The sequence below is a fragment of the Neoarius graeffei genome, chromosome 23, assembly GCF_027579695.1.
Source record: "Neoarius graeffei isolate fNeoGra1 chromosome 23, fNeoGra1.pri, whole genome shotgun sequence".
NCBI lineage: Eukaryota > Metazoa > Chordata > Actinopteri > Siluriformes > Ariidae > Neoarius > Neoarius graeffei.
In genome coordinates, this window is record NC_083591.1 from 28,401,829 (window position 1) to 28,420,441 (window position 18,613).

The following is an 18,613-nucleotide window of genomic DNA, read 5'->3' on the forward strand; positions in this document are numbered from 1 at the left end:
AATTGACAGTCTGCAAGGAATTATGTATGTTTTTACTTTATAGTAACAATCTTGACAAACTTGCTAGCTGGATCATCATACCTGAGCTAATTATGATCTATCTGACACTGATTTTTTTGTTTGTTTGTTTTTTTGTTTTGTTTTTTAATTATATCAAGCCGATCCTAATGTGGTGGAGTCAAATCAAGATGGTACAACATTCATAGTGACAAGTGAGCTCACGCTGTCGGTGACCAGGAATGATAACAATGCCATGATCAGCTGTGCTGTGGACCATCCATCCATCACCAATGGCGAGAAAAGGACAGAACAGCCTTTGAGTGTGCTGTGTAAGATATATACACACATTATAGCTGTGGCACAGCATTACACAATTTAATGCAACACTTTGTGTCATGTGTGGAAGTGGAAGGCAGGATTCATGTCCATAAACACAATATGCAGTTTATTGTGGGCAGTCAAGAAAACATAGTCAATGTCTGTGGCATTGGTCAAAACACTAACAGGCAGGTTTAACACAGGATAATTTGTAATTAACAGATTAATAACAGTTGAAGGTTAAAAAACAAACAAAAAAACCCCCAACAACACAGAACTTGAAAAACAAAGCATGTAACTGCATGGGCATTTCAAAGGGACGTTTTTACTCTTGCAAGTTTGAGGGTTTATGAACCTGTTGTAGTCCAATATCTGTAAAGTGATTGTCCCACAATTGATCTTTGCTACAGACATCAGTGTGTGTGTGTGTGTGTGTGTGTGTGTGTGTGTGTGTGTGTGTGTGTGTGTGTGTGTTATATACTACTGAGGCCCAAATGTCCCCACAAGGATAGTAAAATCTGACCATTTTGACCTTTTGGGGACATTTGGATGGTCCCCGCAAGTTCAAGTTCAAAGTGTTTGTTGTCATATGCACAGTAAGGATATGTCCACTTGCACAATGAAATTCTTAATTTGCTGTCCACCATGAATGCCAATTACAAATAAATTAATAGGCGGAAGAAGTAATATAAAGTAAGGCATTATAGTACAAAAATAAAAGCAAACAAAAGCAAAAGCAACAAAAACACCCAGTGTAGTACAAAATAAAGGTTAAATGTAGTGCAAAATAGGTAGTGTAATACAAAAATAAGGCAATGATCAGATGTAGTAGCAGAAGGGCAGTAATGTGCAAATGTGCAAACAATGTAACCAGACGTAAACAGTCAAGGAAACAGCATCAAAATGGCAGTAATGTGCAAGGAAAGTATTGTTGTTGCTGTTGTTTAACAAAAATAAATATATAAATAAAGAAAAACACTAAAAAGCTTCCTTTTCATTACTAAGGTTAGGTTTAGGCATAGCATTAATAATTATGTCAACGTCAGTTCCTCAGAAGGATAGTAAGACAGATGTGTGTGTGTGTGTGTGTGTCTTTCCTCAAGTCTCCCCGAGTGTCTTGATTAAACCTGAGAGCGACCTGCCTCGAGAGGGAGAGAGATTTTCTCTGCATTGCATGGGGAACGGAAACCCTGAGTAAGAATGCGCATACACACAAAGTACACACACACGCACGCACACACACACACACATATCAGTGGTCAAATGCATATTTACTTACATCCTGATATTTGTTCATTATAGACAAAGCTTGAGATGGTCAGCCTATTGATTTATCTTCTGTCTTTCTCTTCCTGAAATCATCTCTTACATTCCTTTGTTCTTGCTGTCTCCTTGCTCTGTTTCTCACACTTTCTGTCTCTCTGCATTTTCCCTATTTTTTAGGGAAAGAGACCCATCTGAAAAACACTTACTGTAACCCTTATGGAGTAAATGGTTAAAGTGGGTTAATTTCTCTAATTAATATAAAAACTAATTTGTAGTTTTTCTACAAATTAGAAAAACTGTTTCATTTATCTTCATGGCACCTGAGGGAAAATGAAAGTTTAAAGAAAACAAAAGACTGGCCTTTCTGAAAAATGGTGTTTTTAGTGCCTGTCACATGATCTCCATGAACACCCACCTGTGACCACTTGATCTCTAAGCATGTGAAGGCATGTTCTGTCATTATTTTCATATACTATGTATATTACAAATAAAAGAGATAAGGGAAAAGTGCCGTGGAATTTTACAATTGTATAGTTATTTGGTCAAAGGGATAAACAATATATTCATAGTTAAGTAGTGAAAAGAACTTAAAGGGTTAAAGGCACGTGATTGGAGGTATAAAAAAGTTTATTTTATGTTACAGTGAAATTGGATTTAAATCCATTTCACAATTCTGTCTGTAACATAAATGCTTCCAGACGGTTGTAAATTAGTCGGTTTGCAACTTGCATGAATGCCAACTTAATAGGAGTTCAGGAACTTCGTGTCCTTGAGGTGTTTTATCATTTTGGCACTGTGGAAAGCAGACTCAGTTGCATGTAGTTTCATAATTTGAAGAATCATATCATATCTTTGTGATGTCCTTATCATGCAATACTTTTTTGAATTTAATTGGTTAAATTATAAATCTGCTAAAATTATTTGTCAGTTTTAAATAATTCAGTACCTATTAATAATGTAAATAACGTAATACCTATTACAGTTTTTTTTTTAAATTGCTTACACACTTCTTGTGGAATTTGGTTCATCGTCAAGTCAGTTTATTTGTATAGCGCTTTTAACAACAGACATTATCGCAAAGCAGATTTACAGAAAATTAAACAATTTAAACATCTGACCTAATTTTATCCCAAATAAATTTATTTAGGCGGCACGGTGGCGTAGTGGTTAGCGCTGTCGCCTCACAGCAAGAAGGTCCGGGTTCGAGCCCTGCGGCCGGCGAGGGCCTTTCTGTGCAGAGTTTGCATGTTCTCCCCGTGTCCGCATGGGTTTCCTCCAGGTGCTCCGGTTTCCCCCACAGTCCAAAGACATGCAGGTTAGGTTAACTGGTGACTCTAAATTGACCATAGGTGTGAATGGTTGTCTGTGTCTATGTGTCAGCCCTGTGATGACCTGGCGACTTGTCCAGGGTGTACCCCACCTTTCGCCCATAGTCAGCTGGAATAGGCTCCAGCTTGCCTGCGACCCTGTAGAACAGGATAAAGCGGCTAGAGATAATGAGATGAGATAAATTTATTTATCCCTGATGAGCAAGCCTGTGACGACGATGGAAAGGAAAAACTTCCTCAGGCGACATGAGGAAGAAACATTGAGAGGAACCAGACTCAAAAGGGAACCCCATTCTCTTCTGGATGATAACAGATAGCGTGATTATAATAACTTGTTTCTATAACTGTGTCCTATATAGTCATAAAGCACGACAGTGTTACCAGGAAATTCATTATAGTTTTAGCATGAAGTCTATTTTGTTGAAGTTATCAAGTGTTCATTGATGGAGATTTGAGTGCAAGACTGTTCATGACAACTGCAGTCCTAAAGTTATCATATCAATTGTAGTCCTAAACCATTGTAGCAAAATTATAAGGGGCCAGAGCCATCTTCCAAGTCTGTCTTTCAACTGTCCATATAGGGCTTTCAGGAGCGATGTGATGAGACTGCAGCCAGACGTAGGGCATCAGGATGGACCAGGCAGGTCTGAAAGAGCAGAAGAGGTCAGCATCACTGGTGTCTCAGGATCGACATGTAATGCAACAGAGAGAGACAGGCAGAGGGAGAGTCAGACAGAGGGAGAGAGAAAACACAGGTTGTTAGGTATGCCCAGTGTCACCTAAAGATTAAGAACAGTATACATTTTGCGCTGAGTGCAAGCTGGGACTCCAACAAGACTAACTATGACAGCATAACTAAAAGGGAGAGCCAGAAAGTAACACGGACATGACGACATTGTGTCAAAACTCTATACACAAGCCAAATAAGACACAACACTTGGAGAAAACATCTCACTTCTATGTCAAAATGAAACTTTGTAATCAAAATCTAACAGCCCTTTTTCAAAATGGCATTTTTGCAACAAGATACACACACATGTCATTTGAATTACTCTTTCAAAGCAGGAACAACACACTAATGTACTTTATACAAAGCATTGCTGTCTTTAGAATTTTGTATACCTTTTTAATTTTTCTTATACAGGTTTCTGTGAAAGATTGTTCCAGTACAGTACATCTACTCACATATCAATGAACTCAGAAATAGAAACACTTCAGAAGAAACACATATAAAGCTTGGTTTGTTGCCATTGCAGATTTTTACAACAACAATAACAAAAAATCCAAAAGTAAAGTAGAAAAAAGAAATATAGAATTACAGTAATCAATACAATAGGTTGCTTTAAACTCATGGAAACAAAAATAATTACAGTAAAATTATAGTGCAGTGGTAAACAGAAAATATTGTTGTAAGGGATGGGGTGGATGGTTTATGGATCACACTGTTTGTTAGGGTCTGGTCACATCACCTCATAGTGGACAGTAAGATTATCCCAGACGACAACAAACCTGGACTGCTCTGGTCTGTCCTATACAACTGCATTACATGTATCCAGAAATGTGATTTTCTATGCAATATTGTAGGGACCTAGGGTGGCATGGTGATGGAGAATTCCTCACAGGCTAATGATGTTACACAAGGTGATGTTTCTTTTTTGTCCTATAACATTTCGGCCCCAGTGTTTGGTTTTAGCTACCGGTATATTGAATCCAGCTTCCTCACTGTAATTGAACTCATGAGACTTCACAGCTGTATCAAAGTCCAGGACATTCTGTAACATAAAATGCATACATTGTATATGTTTATGCAAATATTGTGTAACTCAAAACACAGGACTACATCTACATTTTCACACAAGGATTAGGGGGTGGGTTGGGACAGACACATTTAGTCAAAACTACAAGCCACAGGCAAGGTCGGTGCCCCACAGACACCCCACCCCACCCCCATCAAACCCAGAATAGGGGCACCTGCCTCGGTCACATACTGACACGGTTATATTGACATGGTGGATATTATGGTAGGCTGTGTGCTCTGTGATGATTTGCTCTCATAGCTGATATAGACGGATAGTGTTGTTTGCCAACACTATATTGACAATGGCCAGTTCCTGTTCACTGGTGAACAGACGTTGCCTTCTACCTTCAGGCGGTCATCTGTCAGTTCAGTAGAAAATGCAAGAACATGATGTCATTGGTTCGGTCCTTTTCTGTACAATATTGTCATATTATTCACGTCATATGTCATATTATTGTCAATATTGTCACTATATTGTCATACTGTACACTGTAACATCAAAACTGTAGCTGTGTCTCAATTCACGTACTTCTGTTAGTACACTTCCACGTAGTACACTGTGCACACCATGTACTTACTTGCATAATGCATGAATTTCAACAGGGTAGTGTTGTCTCAAATCAAATGTGGCAACTTGTGCACTTACAGGACATGATGATTGCAACATTTGACTGTGATTGTTGCATAGCCCGCCAAAAAAAAAATCAACCGGCTTTTTAAAAAATATATATATTTTTAATTTATTTATTTTGCGTTTTTATTTTTCCTCGCCTGTCTGCGTAGGTATTTCCACTGACATGGAAATTATGTTGCCATCGGCATCAATGATATACCCTCCTCCAACTGGCTGGAAATAGGTTGGTGATCCCTCCCCTTCCATTATGCAGCCAAGATGGTGACTATTGAGGGTGAGAAGTGTGCAGTGTTACACACTCAATATTTTGACTGTTTTGAGTGCATCATCTGGGTACTAATATTGTACTGCATGTTGTCATAGTTGTTGGTGTGAACAAACTTATGCACTCAAAATAGCAAGTGTAAGTACAGAAGTATGCGAATTGAGACATGCTGTGTATTAAATGTACGTCAGAGCATTATACCTTTTTTTTTTTCACTGAAGAGCATAGCCCTAAGATTGTAGGACTACATTGTATTGTACTGTGATGCAGAATGATGTGCAACAATTACAAAGGTACATTTCAATGTAGAAAGTTGAAGACTTACCTGTTCTCCAGTCTAAATGTCAGTATTATGGATGCTACCATGTTATGACTCAGGTTGGGCTGGACTCTCTGCCTAGCCTCCCTCATCTTCAGGCCATGATTTATGACATTGTCCACCAGAATGGCCCCTAATGTCATTGGAAATATGTCTCTGTCTATTGGCTGGTCCTCTTCTTTGTTCTTGTTCTCTCCCTACTCCTCTCTGTTCTTCTTCTTCCTCTCCCTCTTCTGCTTGTTTTCACTGTCATTATTGCGAAGTTCTCACAAAAGAGGTGAGCTTACCTAAGGTCTAATTTCAGTACGAAGACTCAGACTGATTGGTGATCAGTTAGTGTATGAGTTTTCATATGTCTGTGTGTGTGAGGTGGGGGGGTCCTAGGTGTTGCCAATTTCAGGTATGCTTTGCATTTTGAATAGAAGTATTTTTCCCAATGATTGCAAGAGATTTCATTCTTGAACAAAGCGTCTCATACAAGAAACTGTGTGTAGTGTTTTGTAAGAAGTGTGTTGCAGAATTGCAAACAAAGTGTGAAGCATAAATGTGTATGTATTTCGGTGCCTTTGTTCAAGGCATGGTTACAAAAGTTAAGGTTTTGATGCTTTTGTCTAAGCATTCACTCTGTGTGTAAGGAATTGGCAAAAACAAAAACATTTTTCTAAGTTATTGGTTTTGAAGCCATGTCAGGATGGTGGATTTTCAATATTGGGCCCTGATGCCCCAATGTAGGCAACCATATCTTTAACTAAACAATTTGGTTTTATATGACAATTACTGTCTATGACCTTTACAAATTTAATTTGCATTCAGCTAATGTTTTACTGCTGTCCAGTTGTAGTCTGGTATTGGGCTGAGATATGTTCACTCCAAACACCTTGACAATAATGCATATTTATTGGCAGGGTGTTTGGAATTCATGTATTTTATATATGTCTGTGTCAAATAAGCATAAAGAGAACATAACATTACCATTAACATTTTATTGACAAGGTATCCTGCAGCAATCAAATGCAAGCTGGATTTATTTTCCCATTACAATGTATAGTGGTAGGAAGGCAAAATCAAAACAAAAGAGTGAGATCTCACTGTTGGAAATTCTAAATGCCAACAAAATGCCAAGGTTAGGTTCTGAGATAAGTGTTTGTAGTTTCTTTTTGATGATTGTTAAAAACATTTTGGGGGATTCTTTGAGCAGGTAAAAATAATTATATTGTTTATAATGTGAAAATTAATGTAATTCGTCTGATGTAGCTCCTATTTAGCATCTTTTTCAGTTACTTTTTCCAGTTTTAATGCATCATGTTGAGAGTTGACTTTAATGCATAAGCATAATATGGTACACAAACCCAGGTGGTGGTGTTATTGTCATTTGTATACTTGAGGTTGTTAACATTTGTTCAGCCTATGTTCTGAACAACTGGCCAGTGTAACACTGACTGATATGTCTTTTTATGTTGACATTTCAACAATTGCCAAACTCTCAGAGACTTCAGCTAATTTATTGCACATGGTTTATTGCATCAACAAAGCAACTACAGTATATGAGCATAAGAAAATAGAAAAAATACTCCTGTTTTAATCTTCTATTCATTAATTAATTTAGAGATTTAGAGATTCTAGTCATTTTGAGAGTCTAGTCATTTCCTCTTCATTTCAAGTGTTATTCTACTTCTTTATTTATAGGTAAATGAAACCTGAATACCAATGCAAGCAAAATGAGAATGATTTAGAAATGCATCCTTACATACTGCCATCTGATACTCAGCCAGAATAAAGCAGTTGCAAAAGAAGATTCTACTTTTTTCACAAGCATAATCTTCTTAATTGCCAGCAGAAAATTATAGCTCACCAAATTATATGCTTACATTTTTAGATATTGTCTGATTAAGTGACAGCAAATGCACATAGTGGGAAGCAAGCTGGAATGTTATTCTCTCAACTGCTGAGTTTTAAGGCTTCACTTTGCTTTCCTAGCCAACAACTGCCTTGTCACTCTCTCAAAGTCTAGAGGTCAGAATTTAACACTTTAACAGATGGAACACAGTGCACATTACAGGCATTTAGCAGACATTCTTATCCAGAGCGACATGCAATGAGCACACGCGCACACACACCCAGGTTGGGTATGTATGTATTGCCCATGGATTTTCCTGACAGTCCAGGGAATCAAACCAGCAACCCTTTGGGCCCAAGGCTGGTTCTCCAGCCTTTAGGCCATGGCTGCCCCAGAGTAGGGTGTGGTTTTACAGCTGTAGTTCTTAATCTTTGTTCAGTGTTTTAAAATTTCAAAAAAGTCAGAAAATTAGTCACTTAATCAACATCATGAAATAAATCAGTCCAACACTCCAAAAAGTCCAGAAACCTAGATTGGTTAAGAAAGATTATGTACAGGAATTTGTGTATGGATATATTCAAGGCTGGTTAATGTTATAGGGAGTTGTTGGGGTAGATTACATATAGTGTGTGATTCAGTTGTGGGTGTGGTTAGTTGTAGGTTCTATTTAGGGTATGATACAGGTCAAGTGAAGTATAAGGTTAGTTTACATCCAGTACCAGTCAAAAGTTTAGACACACCTTTGAATTCAATGTTGTTGTTGTTGTTGTTGTTTTTATTTATTAATTAAAATACACTTCATGTCTTAAAGTAATGATTGTCATTTCTCTTTACTTAGTTGAGAGGTTCTGAACATAATACAGATTACTACAGTTGTGGAATAGGGCTATTTACTGTATTTTTATTATTTACTATTTATTGTTTGATGGCTTCAAACACATTAAGAATGCAAGAAATTCCACTAATTAACTTTTGACGAGGCACCTGTTAATTGAAGAACATTCCAGGTGACTACCTCACAAAGCTGGTTAAGATAATGCCAATAGTGTGCAAAGCTGTCATCAAGGTAAACATTGGTTAATTTGAAGATTCTAAAATACGAAACATATTTTAACACTTTTTTTGTTTACCACATAATTCCATATATGTTCCATATGTTATTTCATAGATTTGATGTCTTCAGTATTGTTCTACGATGTAGAAAATAGTCAAAATACAGAAAAACCTATGAATGAGTTGATGTGTTCAAAATTTTGACTGGTAGAGTGAGCTGGATTAGTAGATTATGTATAGGGTGAAGTTCAGGTTGCTGGATTATAGGAAAAGTTAGGGTTTGGCGTGAACTATGTATAGTATGTGTTCAGGTTAGGTTATGGTTATGATGTATAGGTCGTGGTTAAGGGTGGGGTAGAACATGTATAGGTCGTAGTTAAGGCTAGGTTAGATAATGTATAGGACGGGGTAGATAATATATAGGGTGGGTTGTTTATGTATAGGGTGTGAATTAGGTTGTGAAGGGTTAGGGATTAGATTATATATAGACTAGTAGTTATGGCCCGTGAACCTGAATGGTGCTCTTCACAGGGGCTGTGTTGGTCCTAGGGTTTGGTCATACAGCTGCTTGGAATCGGGCAGTCTACCCGAGGAGTCGGGGTCAAACATAACATTAGCCATTACTGTTATGTTTGCACATTGCAGTATAAACAATAGAGTCACAGAGGCAGTTCACCTGATGGTAACTGAAGCTTTATGTGCAGGGAGGCGAGTGTGTATGATGGCTCTATCACCAATTTTCTGCTGCCATATTAGCATGCTAAAAACAATTGAGGTAACATAATAGACTGCTTTCAATCTATGATGTTACATAAAAACACTTCCTAGCAGAAGTGTCCAGCGAGGAACGCTGATTGCGAGGTCCTGTACAATCGAAACTCTCAGGTGAGTCTGGGAGAGGATTCCCCACCGAGGCTGCACGCAGTGTGTTAGCATGAGCATGTAGCCTATGGGAAATGAATAGTGTGTTGGATTAGCACTAATCCTATGTTTTGGAAAATTGAAAATGTTGTCTTGGGCCCCTCTGGGGTGTCACCAATCCATGTGCAAAGTATGCCGTATGTGTGTCCAGCCATGTTGATTTGCATAGGTAAAAAGACAGAGAGACAGACAGCCTTCCTTTAATAGTATAGATATAATTAAGTTTGGTGGTGGGGGGTGTTGGGTAGATTGTATATAGGGTGTGCTTAGGGTTGGGGTAAATGTAGGGGTAGAATACATATAGGGTATGGTGAATGTTAAAAGGGGTGGATTATATTCAGTGTGCAGTTCATGTTAGTAGTAGCTTATGCATAGGGTTAAAGTTTAGCGAGGATGCTTATGTATAGGGTATGGTTAAGGTGGGAGAAGATGTTGAATAGCGCTATTATAGGTAAACCTGTCTATGCTCCCAGTAGAATGAATTTTATATATTTTATATATGGATATGGATAAAGGGATATGGATTTAGTAGTGACCTGTAATGCAGTGCAGGTGGAGATATATATATATATATATATATATATATATATATATATATATATATATATATATATATATATATATATATATATACACCTGCACTGCATTACAGGTCACTACTAAATCCATATCCCTTTAGCACAGCAGTGTCTTATTCTATACTTCCTATTTTATAGTCATCGGCCATTAGTCAGGAAGATGTCTCAGCATCTTGATACACTCTAGGTGCTATAAATGCATGCATTTGAATTCAGCTGTAGTCCTTGCCCTAACCTCTGTTGAGTGTATGTAAAGTGTCAGAGTTCCCCCAAGGTTGAGTATAACCTCACTAACAGTCTCTTAGCACATCATGGGGTTTATATCCAACCATTTGCTTTAATTTGTTTTATGTATGCACAGATTTGCACAAAGCCTTCTGTTTAGCATTAGCATTTGTTTTATCAGCATTGTAGTGTTTACCATTTTTATTGTATAGACAAACTGATTAGCAACAATCTATTCCTGAAGATATTTTTTTCTCACACATCCACATGTTAGTGTAAGTGGTGTTGCAAGCTTCTAAATTAATTGCAATATTTTGTCCACAAAGACATTTATTAGACAGTTTTAGAATTGTGTACGCATACATACACTACTGCAGATCAATATCTGTCTCAATATCTGTCAAATACTTTCATCAGATAATAATTGCAGTATTATCACTACCATAAAAATGTATTGTGGATTTAAGGTACAAATACTTCTGTTCACTTCATGTTAGTGTAGTGAACTTTTAGTTAGTGGAAATAATGAGACCTGAAGGAACACTGTTGTACCATTAAATTGTTTGTGCCTTGGGGAACAAAAATGTACTTGGAGTGCAGCTTTTGTCTTTCCTCAACCACTCAAAGTATTAAATGTTTTTTAAATACATATTTTGTTAACAGCTGTAATATAATCTCTCTCTCTCTCTCTCTCTCTCTCTCTCTCTCTTTCTCATATTGTCATTCTGCACCACTCTGTACAAAAAAAATTATCTGTAAAATAATGTACTGATTTTTACTATATCATTGCAGTATATGAGTAGGATGTGATCCAGGTTAGATGGGGTAGAGGCTGATTATGCATAGGTTAAGGTTAGAGGGAGATGTACATTAATGTACCAGTTACAGTATTACTGTTTCATACCTCTGTATCATAATTCCGTTATTTATGCTGTTTATTTTGTTATTTTATTCCTGCATCTATTTTTGTATTAGCTGTCTATTACTATGCTCTCATTAAGACTCATTTCTGGATTCTGATTCTGGTTCTCTCTCACACTTTCAGGCCTTTGTCATTCATGTGGCAAAAGAAAGATGCAGAGTTCCCTCCACAGGTGAGGCCTGACAATGCATACCTCCGCTTTGAGGCCCTCAACAAATCCGATAATGGAGTTTACTTGTGTCGCGCAGACAATGGAATTGGCTGGAATGAGGGATACTACACCCTGCTAGTACAAGGTATTGAACAAATAAGGCACAGACAACAAATCTTTTTTTTTTCTGTTTTCAACTTTTAATTTCATCCTTTATCTGAATTTATGTTCCTTTTTCTTTCCCTTTTTTCTTTTTGCATGGTCTCTGATTTTTTTTTTTTACTGTTTTCTATATCACTCAACTTATCAATCCATCCCCTACTCCACACCTCTTAATTTATTATCTGTTCATCTCCTAAGACCTGGAGGATTCCAAACTTGTGTCCCCCCCGTTTGTTACCTTTACCTCACCCTCACCCTCGCATTCTCTTTTTTCATCTTTTCTTCACACTCTGTCTCCTTCTTCCTCTCCTCCTCAGTCCACTATCCAACCCTCTGATGAGTCTTCCACTCTTCCGTCCCTCTTACTTCCGCCCTCAACCTCACTTTCTTCATCTACCACTTCTTTTTCTTCTCCTCTACTATCTACCTCTTCTTTTATTTCCCCTTCCTCCTTTCCCTCATCTTTTCAGATGTCATCTACCTCTCCCTCTTCCTCTCTCTCTCTTTCCACGACTCCCCATTTTTCTCTCACTCCTTCCACCTCTCTCTCATCTCTTGTCCACACCACTACTATCTCTAACTCCCTCTTTCCTCTCCTCTCTTCCTCACCTACTCCTCCAACCTTCCCTCCACCTCCTCCATTTATCACTCCATCCACGATTTCCTGGCTGAATGGCGTGTACATTACAGGTAACTTATTGCAGACGCGCACACACACACACACACACACACACACACACACACACACACACACACACACACACACATAGTTGTATATTAGTGTGTGTATTCGGCTCACATTATAACAATAATTACAAAAGCTCAAATTGTCGTAGCTTGATAGCTTTAAGTCCTTTAAGTTCTTGTGTGTATATGTTTGTATGGGCGTTGTGTGTGAGAGCAAAGCAGATATTATTTTCAGGTCCAGGTTAGAGAATTGTTCAAATATAAGCTTCAGTTTGGGCAACAATAAGCCAAGATTATCCAGTACACAATCTAATACAACAACCTAACATCTACTTCTTGGCTTAACAAAGCTTTGGCAGCAACAGAGCAACATTTATTTTGTATATTTCATTATTTAACTACAAATCCTTCTTTGCAAATCCTTTTAGCTTGTAATGGAGGTTGCAGTCAGTTATCTTAACACATTTTGAGAAATGGTCCTTATTTACTCAGCTCTTTTTGCAAGTTTTCAGGTTAAATTGTACAAAACTGGTATTTGAGTCTAAAGATGGCATTTAAGTACAATGCAATCTGTAAACATTTACCTCCCTAAAGCATACCTATGCATTTGGAAGGATCCAAGAAAAAAAAAAATCAGAAGTGCAGCTCATTGCATTTCAGTATTTAAAGAAGTAACAGTTAGTATCCAGTTTTGCACACAAATTTGTCCAAAATTCAAAACAATAAAGAGGACTTTTTTTCAAATTGTGTTTGTAAAATGTATTTTTCTATAAAGCAAATTTTGTATATGTTACAGAAGCTAAAGATCATATTTACTTGTTTTGATACAAAGCTTGATACAGCTGGCTTTGTGTTTGAAACTTTGAACTATTTCATGGTGGTGTTTAACCAGATTAGTGAATTGTAAAGTTGTTATTTGTACCGCACCTCCTAACATATACCATCTGCCTTTAACAGCCATACAAATGAAAAAATAATGTACAAGCACTTGTGCAAATGGTGTGCTTAGGTGTACAGCTGCTGTATCTAATCAGATCACTTCCTTTTATTCCCTTTAAAATGCAGCACAGTTTTCTAGTAATGTCCACATTTTCCAAATAATGTACAATTATTTTTTGTTTAGATATTTTGGCTCAGTTTAAAAAAAATGATGAGTGTAATATCTAATTTGTTGTCTTAGATATTCTTTTAATTTTACTAATTATATAAGTATGTGTTAATGGCTGTTTCCACAGAGTTGTTTATTCTGATTTATTTTGAATAAAATAATTCAATCATTTATATTTACTTAGTTACTTGGTGATATTGCCTATTTCTGTTAAAGAGGGGTAAAATAAATACTGTACATGAACAATACAAAGTTGTAAGAAATGGAACATTTCTTTGCTTGTGTCTATGCTGAAAGCAAGCCTTAATAGGTATTGGAAATACTACTGCTTTGGCAGATTTCAAAAGTCATATGCTCTACTATGCTGCTTCACCCACACCAGCACAAGTGCCTTTGTTTCTAACCACAAAAATATGCCACCAAGTTACACTTAGAGCTACAGGAATATAGAGATCACATACAGCAGTGCTTGAAAGTTTGTGAACCCTTTAGAATTTTCGATATTTCTGCATAAATATGACCTAAAACATCATCAGATTTTCACAGAAGTCCTCAGAGAAGATAAAGAGAACCCAGTTAAACAAATGAGACAAAAATATTATACTTGATCATTTATTTATTGAGGGAAATGATCCAATATTACATATCTGTGAGTGGCAAAAGTATGTGAACCTTTGCTTTCAGTATCTGGTGTGACCCCCTTGTGCAGCAATAACTGCAACTAAATATTTCCAGTAACTGTTGATCAGTCCTGCACACCGGCTTGGAGGAATTTTAGCCCATTCCTCCGTACAGAACAGCTTCAACTCTGGGATGTTGGTGGGTTTCCTCACATGAACTGCTCGCTTCAGGTCCTTCCACAACATTTCAATTGGATTAAGGTCAGGACTTTGACTTGGCCATTCCCAAACATTAACTTTATTCTTCTTTAACCACTCTTTGGTAGAATGACTTGTGTGCTTAGGGTTGTTGTCTTGCTGCATGACCCACCTTCTCTTGAGATTCAGTTCATGGACAGATGTCCTGACATTTTCCTTTAGAATTCGCTGGTATAATTCAGAATTCATTGTTCCATCAATGAGGGCAAGCCATCCTGGCCCAGATGCAGCAAAACAGGCCCAAACCATGATACTACCACCACCATGTTTCACAGATGGGATAAGGTTCTGTTTTATTCTTTAAATAAAACAGGGTGACCACTCACACCTGATTGTCATCCCATTGATTGAAAACACCTGACTCTAATTTCACCTTCAAATTAACTGCTAATCCTAGAGGTTCACATACTTTTGCCACTCACAGATATGTAATAAAGAATTGTGATAAATAAATAATGTGATATGTAATAAAGAATATGATATCACAGATATGTAATAAAGAATATGTGATAAATAAATGACCAAGTATAATATTTTGTCTCATTTGTTTAACTGGGTTCTCTTTATCTACTTTTAGGACTTGTGTGAAAATCTGATGATGTTTTAGGTCATATTTATGCAGAAATAATATAGAAAATTCTAAAGGGTTCACAAACTTTCAAGCACCACTGTACATGCCCAGTCAGTCAGTCAGTCAGACACACACACACACACACACACACACACACACACACACACAGCTCATCTTTATCATAATCTCTCTTTGCTTTTTCTCTCTTTTCACTTTTTCTGGTCCCTGATGTGGCACTGATCTATTAATCCATCCATTCATCTAATTGAGGAGATGCTGAAGGTACAGTTGCAGTCAGAAGTTGACATACACTAATCATGGTCATGAATATGATGGCAATATTGGGCTTTCAATTATTTCTTTTAACTGTTGTTTTTCTATGACAGAATGTTTGTACAATATACTTCTTTATTTAAAAAAAAAACAAGAATTTGATGCACAAGTTTTAGTTTATTTTGGGTTTTCTGAAATCAATAGAGGGTCAAAATTATACATACAGGGTCAAAAATATACATACAGCACACCTAATATTTGGTTAAATGTCCCTTCGCAAGTTTCACCTTCATCAGGCCCTTTTGGTAGCCATCAACAAGCTCCTGACAGAATTCTGGTTGTCAACTGTATTGTCTTCAGTCATTTGTCTGTTTGTGTTTTTGTTACTCATCCTTCCACTTCCTTTTGTCCTCATTTCTGTCCCATCCTAGTTTTCTTATTTCTCAACTCTTCTGTCTTTCAGACTTGCCTGAATTAAAGCAAATGATAGATAAATAAATAAATAAATAAATAAATAAATAAATAAATAAATAAGGGCCATATAATTAATTGTAAGTTGCAATTTTCACTATACAGGATAATCTGAATGTGAAATTCTCTTGAGTTTAAAAAGTTACATTCACATGTATTCTAGGTTTAATTTAAAGTATAGCATGTTTAGAGGCCTTGAGAAACCATTTTTAGCTCCAAAAGTTTTCTAGAGCACTAGGAGTTGAAAGAGAATGTTTCAGGACAGAAGCAAATGAGCACAGTGGCTCCTGGGTTTAGCTGCCTTTTCAAGTGTTACGCCACACATTTCGGCATATAATTACCCAGAAAGACTAAAAGCTCTGTAACATACTAGGGGCAGTTGGATGTAAGCACTAAATATCTTTCTTTGGGGTAATTCAATAATCACCAGAGTCCATAGTCAGTGAGATCAAGCATACACGGTAATCAAATCCATAACTGTAAGTCAAATAGACATGCAGAGGTTAAAAACAGAAAAAGCTAGTGTAATAAAACACAAATGCCAAAACAGATGCAAGATAAGATAGCCTTTTATTATCCCACAAGAGGAAATTTACATTGTTACAGCAGCAAAAGAGCAGCAAAATATAGAAAAAAAAAAGATAAGGCAATGACAGCCATAGATGAGACATAGACAAACAGCAATAGATGCAAGAGACCAGTTCCAAATAAGTACTCTCTTATTTTGCGATAGTGTCTCCCTTTCTAATACGGACCAGGTTCTATACACTTCTGAAGTTAAAAGTGGTAAAGACACAAACAGAGCTGAACTGTTCTATGGCAGCCCAATACGTGCATGCAGTAACTGCTAATTATGAGTAACTGCTCCACTTTGGGACTTTCAATGAAGGTCCAGAATATGATGACGATGGGACCAGAAATGTATATCTTGATACTGATGGGACAAGATCATGCTTTTTGTAGTTGTGGTCTTTATGATTGTGCATTTGGTGGAATACTATGGGATAGTTGAGAGACAAGGTGATGAGCTTGGATGTTTTCTCAATTTGCAGATTATTTATTATGGGAATGGTGCAATAGGTTATGATTCCAATTCCCTCATGTCTAGCATCCAGGACTTGGACATGAATTAGTACTTTCAGAGGTTGAGACTCAATCTATAGTTGTCAATCAGTACTGAAATAGTACATGTAGTATCTAAAAAATGCAAGATTACTGGAAGAAGAAATAGTTTGATGGAGACTGCTTTTTGCACACTTGCCACTGATTCACTGCACACTGTCCACATGGTTGAGCCTCCAGAGTACTTATGTGGGACACTGGGGAATAAGGTGAGTCGCTTCTCCACAACTGTAGCACAAGCCTCTCTCCCAGCAGTTCAGATGTGGTTAATCTGACACACTTTGCATGGGTTCATGGATAAGTTTCCTCCTGGTAGACAAGGATTGGGATGAGGGAAGGTTTTTTTTTTCCACTAGCAGTTTGTCTAAGTGAATGGCTAAATCTGTGAGGGTATCGAATGTGGAATGAGCATCTCTACAGGCCAGTTCTGTGATAACATCCCTTTGAGTCCTTGGCAGAATGCAGCTGAGAAGGCAGGTTCATTGCAACAACTACCTGCAGCTGATGTTCTAAATTCTAATGCATTTATGGCATTGGTATATTATCCATTTTCTGTCTTGACAATCACTCACCTGTCCCTTTTCCCTCAAGGGGATGATTCAAAATATTATGGAAAAGGGACACAAAATGATCAGAATAAAATACAGCCTCTCTTTCATTAGTTCGAAGGGCTCTAGACCAATTGAAATCCTTGCCTGTGAGCAGTGAAATGAACTGGGATATCTTGACATTATCAGCCATTAAAAGGAGACTTTTGAACTGGGCCCTATTTTCCCATTTTTTTTGGGTCCAGATTTTGACTAGGGACAAAAACAATCGAAATCAGTCCTGTATTGAGTTAGAATGCTATAACCAGCAACCACAAAAACAACTACACAATGTAATCCTATGGGGCAAACATCCATGTCAAAGTAAACCTCTTGTTTTTGCCACTGACAGCCTCATAATGTTATTATAAGTGTCTGATAACATAGAAAGGATTCCTACAGTGATGCACCTGTGTCTGTTTACTTCAATAACTGTAACACACCTGTAGAAAATGAATGTTTATACAGTTATCCCCCCCCCCCTTTCTCTTCTTCTGGTGTCTGACACGGTACCCCATTCAGTGCTTGTAGTTGATTATCACACGAGTTATTTTCTGATGTTTACAAAAAGTCATGCAGAATTTGTGAAGGAGTCTATTTCCAAAGTAATGCCTGAATATGTCTATGAAGATTCTCAATCATCCAGGTCATAGTAAACTGTGGGTGGTAGAAATGAGCAACTGGACTTGCTTGAAGATTCTTGAAAACGTTTCACCTCTCATCCAAAAGGCTTCCTCAGTTCTGTCTGACTAATAGGGAGTATCAGATATTTATCCTCTCCTGGATCAGAATCAGAATCAGAATTCTGATGACCAGCTCATCTAAGGTGTCATTGAGGCATCATGTTGGTGTGGGTCACTGGAGGCTGGGTGTGAACGGCGAGTCATTAGGGTGATCAAAGGATTGTCCGTTAGGGTGATCAGTGGCAATCTGACTCTCTCTGTCCTCCTGTGAGTCACTGAAAACAGCTGGGTCCTGGCGTACACCGAGCCGTCTGGGAAGAGTGTCCAATACCGCCTTGTAGATGGTTGACAAATGATGTCTTAGGCCAAGTTTACATTAGACCATATCTGTCTCGTTTTCTTCGCGGATGCACTGTCCGTTTACATTAAAACGCCTGGAAACGCCGGGAAACGGGA

The 18,613-nt window shown here is 37.5% G+C and overlaps 1 protein-coding gene across 2 annotated transcripts in view; it reads left to right on the plus strand.

Moving 5' to 3' along the window:
* The window catches only part of cadm3 (cell adhesion molecule 3), a 436,972-nt gene that overhangs the window by 398,466 nt on the left and 19,893 nt on the right, over positions 1-18,613 (plus strand). For both annotated transcript variants that reach the window (XM_060906020.1, XM_060906021.1), the window contains 3 exons: positions 159-329; positions 1,422-1,512; positions 11,588-11,760. In XM_060906020.1, the coding sequence (XP_060762003.1) occupies positions 159-329; positions 1,422-1,512; positions 11,588-11,760 (435 nt within the window). The remainder of the gene's footprint in view (positions 1-158; positions 330-1,421; positions 1,513-11,587; positions 11,761-18,613) is intronic.